The sequence below is a fragment of the Nicotiana sylvestris genome, chromosome 7 (genome assembly GCF_000393655.2).
Source record: "Nicotiana sylvestris chromosome 7, ASM39365v2, whole genome shotgun sequence".
Classification (NCBI taxonomy): Eukaryota; Viridiplantae; Streptophyta; class Magnoliopsida; order Solanales; family Solanaceae; genus Nicotiana; species Nicotiana sylvestris.
This window is the reverse complement of record NC_091063.1, coordinates 27458129-27463559: the sequence shown is the minus strand read 5'-3', so window position 1 is coordinate 27463559 and position 5431 is coordinate 27458129. Positions and strand designations below refer to the sequence as shown.

The 5431-nt window shown below is 33.5% G+C and overlaps 1 protein-coding gene across 2 annotated transcripts; it reads right to left on the bottom strand.

Annotated features, from left to right (window-relative positions):
• Window positions 1-358: 358 nt before the first annotated feature.
• Window positions 359-3431, bottom strand: LOC104223462 (transcription factor MYB101). 2 transcript variants are annotated; one of them, XM_009774911.2, is made up of 4 exons: window positions 3143-3431; window positions 2603-2943; window positions 1122-2046; window positions 359-980 (listed from the first exon to the last, which is right to left on the bottom strand). In XM_009774911.2, exons 2-4 carry the CDS (start codon window positions 2924-2926, stop codon window positions 691-693), a joined length of 1539 nt encoding a protein of 512 aa, XP_009773213.1. In that variant the 5' UTR covers window positions 2927-2943; window positions 3143-3431; the 3' UTR covers window positions 359-690. The 2 variants fall into 2 exon arrangements, with proteins under 2 accessions (XP_009773213.1, XP_009773212.1); XM_009774910.2 differs by having other exon boundaries at window positions 3147-3431.
• Between the last annotated feature and the right edge of the window lie 2000 nt (window positions 3432-5431).

The following is a 5431-nucleotide window of genomic DNA, read 5'->3' as shown; positions in this document are numbered from 1 at the left end:
ATTGCCGATAACCTTCCTTCCAACTCCTGTGCTTTATCCTTAGTCAAGATGCCCCACCTAATCCTCAGACGGCCTCGTACTGGCCTCTTCTTCCTCCTTATCATAATACCAATGTCCATCACCAAAAGCCTATGTTGCGTTGCGAGGGTCTCACCAGGGATAACCTTGCAATCCTCGCACAACCTTCTGTCGCATCTCCTGAGGAGGAGATAGTCAATCTGAGTCTTCGCCTTCAGAAAATATTTTTTTGTCATACCAAACAGACATATTTCCAATGGGGTCCAACTAGCTATTTGGCACCAGAAACTTGCCAAAAACAAATAAAATAAAATAAAAAATTAAGTCCAGTCTCCAGGGACAGCATAAATTAACTTTTCCCAGATATATTCATCACATCACAAACCAATATAGCAAAGCTTAAACAACTCTTGATTGTTGTTTCAAAGAACAACGTAACTGTGTGGACTAATTACTCTAAAACTAGACAATCTCCATATCTCAGCAAAACAGGAGTTTTCATTTTTCATATTCCAAAACAACAAATAACCCAGGACGATCAAATGAACGATCATCAAATATACCTATATCTCAACCTAAGGTATAAAAAAAAATGGAAAGAGAGGAGACATCAAAATCCCTCAATCTTTTCCATTTTCTTTATCTAAGATGTTTTTAAAAAAAAATCTAATTCTAGCAAAAAGAAGGCATGTTATTCCAGCAACATCCTCCAAGTTCCCAATCATGGTTCCTAGGCCCCGAATTTGTCACAACTTGTGATTTATTGGAATCTTCAGCCTGATTTTCAGCTTTGTTATCACCATTTGTCACATTTGACAATTGTCCATTTGAATTATTTTTGCCATCCCTTTCGTCATACCAATTAGGAACTGGTACAGCTAGTGGAAAATTATCAAGAAGACACATTATATCGTCATCCACTTGATTAATTCCCTGTAATGAAACTTCCTTCTCCAATTTCCCTATTATAAAGAAAACGAAAGTTAAGTTAGGATCTAATTAAATAATTAGGTGTTATGCGGAAGCTAATAAAACATACCTTCAACGACGATAAATCAGACAACAAACAAAAGCAAATTTACTCTGATAGTTTAATTAATTACCTGAAGATAAATTGGGATCAGGGCTGGAGCTTTCAGAGTTACTATTTAAGGTGACATCAACACCATGAGCAAAGCTGTAAACAGATTCTTCAGTTAAAATAGCTTCTTCTCCATCCTCTTCTACTAATCCATAATCTTCCCACAATGATTTCCCTTTATAATCAGCTTCTTCTTCCTTTAAATCAAGATAATTAGTCTGATCTTCTATCTTGACAGCGCGAGTAGTCAAAGTCTGAGACTCCTCCAATAAATCTTCCAATAATCCACTATTTCCTCGCGATAATCCAGCAACGTTTGCATAATTATTAGCATCACTTGAACCAAAATCACTACCAGTATTCTCAGATGATGATGCAGTTACAGGGATAGATGATTGTCTTGAGGGGTAATTAATATTATTAATACCCCCTATACCAGAGATTAATTCATTTGGATTCGAATGAATATTCCCCGTAAAAGGCCTTGTTGTGAAGTTATTAAAACTTGGATAGTTATTTTGGAATGATGGCACTGGCACCGGCACTGGCATTGAATTGGACAAGCCATGACCAAAATTGTTATTTGGCACTGATGTTGGTAGTGAAGAAAATTGCGAATTCCTTATAGATGATGGCAATGTCAAGGAAATGCCTTTGGGAGGATCTTGAAAAATGGTGTTATTACTAAGAGGGAATTGTTGAGTAATAGAAGGTTTCATGGTTGAAGGATTGAAGATATCCAAAAGGGAAAAAGAGGGAGGGTTGTTATTATTATAAGTTGCCCTTTTGGGATCATATGGTGAAGAAAGAAGGCTTTGGTGTTGATTGTTTTCTTGTTGGTTTTGTTGTTGTAATTCTTGAGGATATAAAGGCAAACCAGCTCTTTGTCTTCTCTTTAGCCTTGTGTTCCAGTAATTCTTGATCTCGTTGTCTGTTCGTCCAGGTAGCTGTAATTCATGAAATAAACACCAAATAGAATTAGACAATTTATCATCATTTGATCAAAAGACAAAAAAAGGAAGAGTTAATTAATTATGAGGTCAATCCTAAAGTGAACTTTAAATTCAATAGAAAGGTCAGATAACTAAAGGGACAGAACCATCAACATCACGTACGTAATCTATATATGTTCATCAATAAAATTTATTACAACAAATTACGCCCAAAATTCCCACTCAAATGGTGATGAACTTAAAGAAATAAAAAAAAAGATTAAAAAAAAAAGTCAAGAAGATTATTAAAGCAGAGAATTAATAACTCTCTAAAGGATCCCTTTATGGCAAATGATTAGTTTGGTTTGTAAAATCAATTCAAGGATTGAAAATAGAAACATACAAGATCCTAAATATATGCATTAAGATGGTTAATTTGCGTAGGAAAAATAAAGGACAAAGATGTTGTTCAGACATATGACCTATTATTAGAATCTTTACACGTAAGAATAAATGGATATGCAAAATAAAAGGAAACGAAAATAGAAAACAAAAATAAAAGAAAATCAACCTGAGCAGCCATGCGAGCCCATTTGTTGCCAAATTTAGCATGAAGCTCAATGATAATCCTTTCTTCCTCGGGAGAAAAAGAACCTTTCTTGAGATTAGGTCTAAGATGATTAGCCCATCTTAACCTACAACTTTTACCACATCTCATCAATCCTGAATTCCTTTGAACAGCATTCCAATTACCTTCTCCATGCTTCTTCACGTACTCCATTAAAATCGCGTCTTCTGTTGCTGTCCAAGGCCCTTTCTTAAGCGCTTGCCTGCTTGTTCCTCCGGTTCTTCCTCCTCCTGACGACACCTTCGTTCCTCTATCGTCCGGGGCCATCAACTCTTCCTTTTTTCCTGAAAAAGAATATAAACATTTATTTTTTTCCTATATAATCATATGGTATTCGATACCCACTGACTGACTAATTTAGATATAAACAATCCTTATAGTTTTCAAATGTTTGTTTGTATGTGCGATGATGCTAAGAAATGACTTCCTTGTACAAAACTTTAAAAGAAAAGAAAACTTATAGATTTCTTTTTATGGGCTTACTCACAATCCAATATAGATGGAAGATAAACCAAAACTTAAAACTTCTATTCCCTCTTTCTTCTTTTTTTGGTTGTTTTCTTGTGATTTGACAAGGATATGAATGAGAGATGGATGAGAAAGAACAAATTAAAAGAAAGGAAGACAAGTTCAAGGAAAATATTTTGGGGGTGATGGGAATTAATGAAAGAAACTAGCTAGATGGAGGTGGGGTGGGTGGTAAGCGGTAGGGGGTTAGAGAAAGGCATGAAATTGTTTTGGAAAAAATAAAGAAAAGAGGGAAATGTTGAGAATGGAGAGTGTGTGAAGAGAAGTGAGATAGGAGAGAAGGAGAGGTGGTGAGTATTTATAGGGTGAGCTTGTATTTCGTCCCCGGCTTGCAAGCTCTATGCTTCAATATTTTCCTCTCCCTTCTTGGTCCATGCTTTTAATCACTTGCCTTCAAGTTCCACAAATGTGTCTAATTTTTTTATTTTCTTATAAAATAATAATTTCATGTAATTTGGTAAGCATTTATTCTAAAATCAGTTTTTAAGTTAAACAGTAAGCAAGATTTATCTCTTTTTTTTTTTTAATTTTTATTTGGGGTGATTAAAAGATTTTAATATTTTTAATGTCGCGAAAATTCAAGAGCATAATGGATAAAGGCCATAAAATGTTTATATTTTATGGTACTTATGATATTTTCTTCCACGATTTGTTTGAATATAAAACAATAATTCAAAGTAGGTTCATGATAAACTCTAAATACCTAAAAATAAATTTGGTACAGTAAACTAAAAAGTAGTAGTTGTATGCAGAATTTTGATAGGAATGATTATATTGAAAGGAAATAAATTGATTCTAAATTTTAGTATAAATCTTTCATCCATGTAAAAATTATATTGAACTGAACTAGTTAACTTACTTAAAAGGAAATTTCACTTTGATTTATTAAATCAACATTTATTGAAATGCTTACTTAAATTAATTTTGTCGTTATCCGTCTTGACAGATCAATATCAGTAATTTTCTTACTACAAATAATATTTTATATTTCTACAATATGATTATCAGATTATCTGCAATCTCACTAATACACAGTATTTTTATATGAACCAGGACCACCTAACTTAAATCGTCGTTTGAAAGAATGAGGCCGAGAACTAAGGGTGTGCATTATTCGGATTAAACCGAAAAAACAAATCAAAATTCCAATTTAGATTTATTTTTCGGTTGGATTTTGGATTGAGAAATTAAAACCTTTGATTTTTTAGTTTGATTTCGGATTTAAAAAAATAAAAACCGTAAAACAAAAAAAAAAAAAAAATATATATATGAGTTAGAGTTTGAGTGTTTTATCACTTTCATTCTTGCTCTTTTACAGACCTATTTGTATTAGGGTATATAACACCTTATTCTTCATCTTTAAAATATAACTTCTTATTCTACATCATTATTGAGTAATATTTTGATTGTGAAGCTTTTATCGAAAGTTTTATTATTTCTTCAGATTTTAGTAGTTGCAAGCAAGAATTAATCCCATATGAACATGGATTATGGTTCAGATTTTTTATTTTTATGTTTGGATATGTTACTTTTAAATATTATATTTTAAAAGTTTTATATGTGCCTAGTTTAAAAATAATATTTAATAGATTTAATATTATTACTTCTCATTTTCTATAATCTTTTTTTTTTGTAACGACCCGACTAGTCGTTTTGAGCAATTGCGTCCGGTTCAGCAATTTGAGGTCACAAGTAGCTTCACACAGGGTAATATGACTTGCGTGTATCATTGATTCGGGTTTTTGAGGGGTTCAGAAAGGATTTCTAGAAGTGGCTCTCACTTGAGAAGCTCGAAGTTGAAATAATTGACCAAGGTTTGACTTTAAAGTATTTGACCTCGGATTGGGATTTTGATGGTTCCGATAGGCTCGGGTGGTGATTTTAGACTTAGGTGTGCGTCTGGATTTAGATTTGGAGGTTCGTAGGGTAATTTGAAGCCTTTTGGCGAAAATTAGAAAGTTGAAGTTTTGGAGGATTGAGAGGTTTGACCAAGAGTTGACTTTAGTGATATCGGGGTCGAATACGATTCCGAGAATTGGAGCAGTTCCGCTATATTATTTGGGACTTTCCTGCAAAATTTGGAGTTGATTTGATATGCTTGGTTGCGATTCTAGAAGTTCATGGTGATTTTTATGTGTTTTGGCATCCGATTCGTAGTTCTAGAGGTTATTTCGGTATTTTGATCGCGCGAGCATGTTCATGTTATGTTTTTAGACTTGTGTGGGTGTTTGGTTTGGAGCCTCG

Excerpts from the sequence above, each read along its gene's own strand:
- LOC104223462 (XM_009774911.2), bottom strand. The coding sequence starts at position 2,926 with ATGGCCCCGGACGATAGAGGAACGAAGGTGTCGTCAGGAGGAGGAAGA. Across the intron at positions 2,047-2,602 it reads GGGCTCGCATGGCTGCTCAG|CTACCTGGACGAACAGACAA; the intron begins GTTGATTTTCTT and ends CATGAATTACAG. Across the intron at positions 981-1,121 it reads TGATCCCAATTTATCTTCAG|GGAAATTGGAGAAGGAAGTT; the intron begins GTAATTAATTAA and ends TCTTTATAATAG.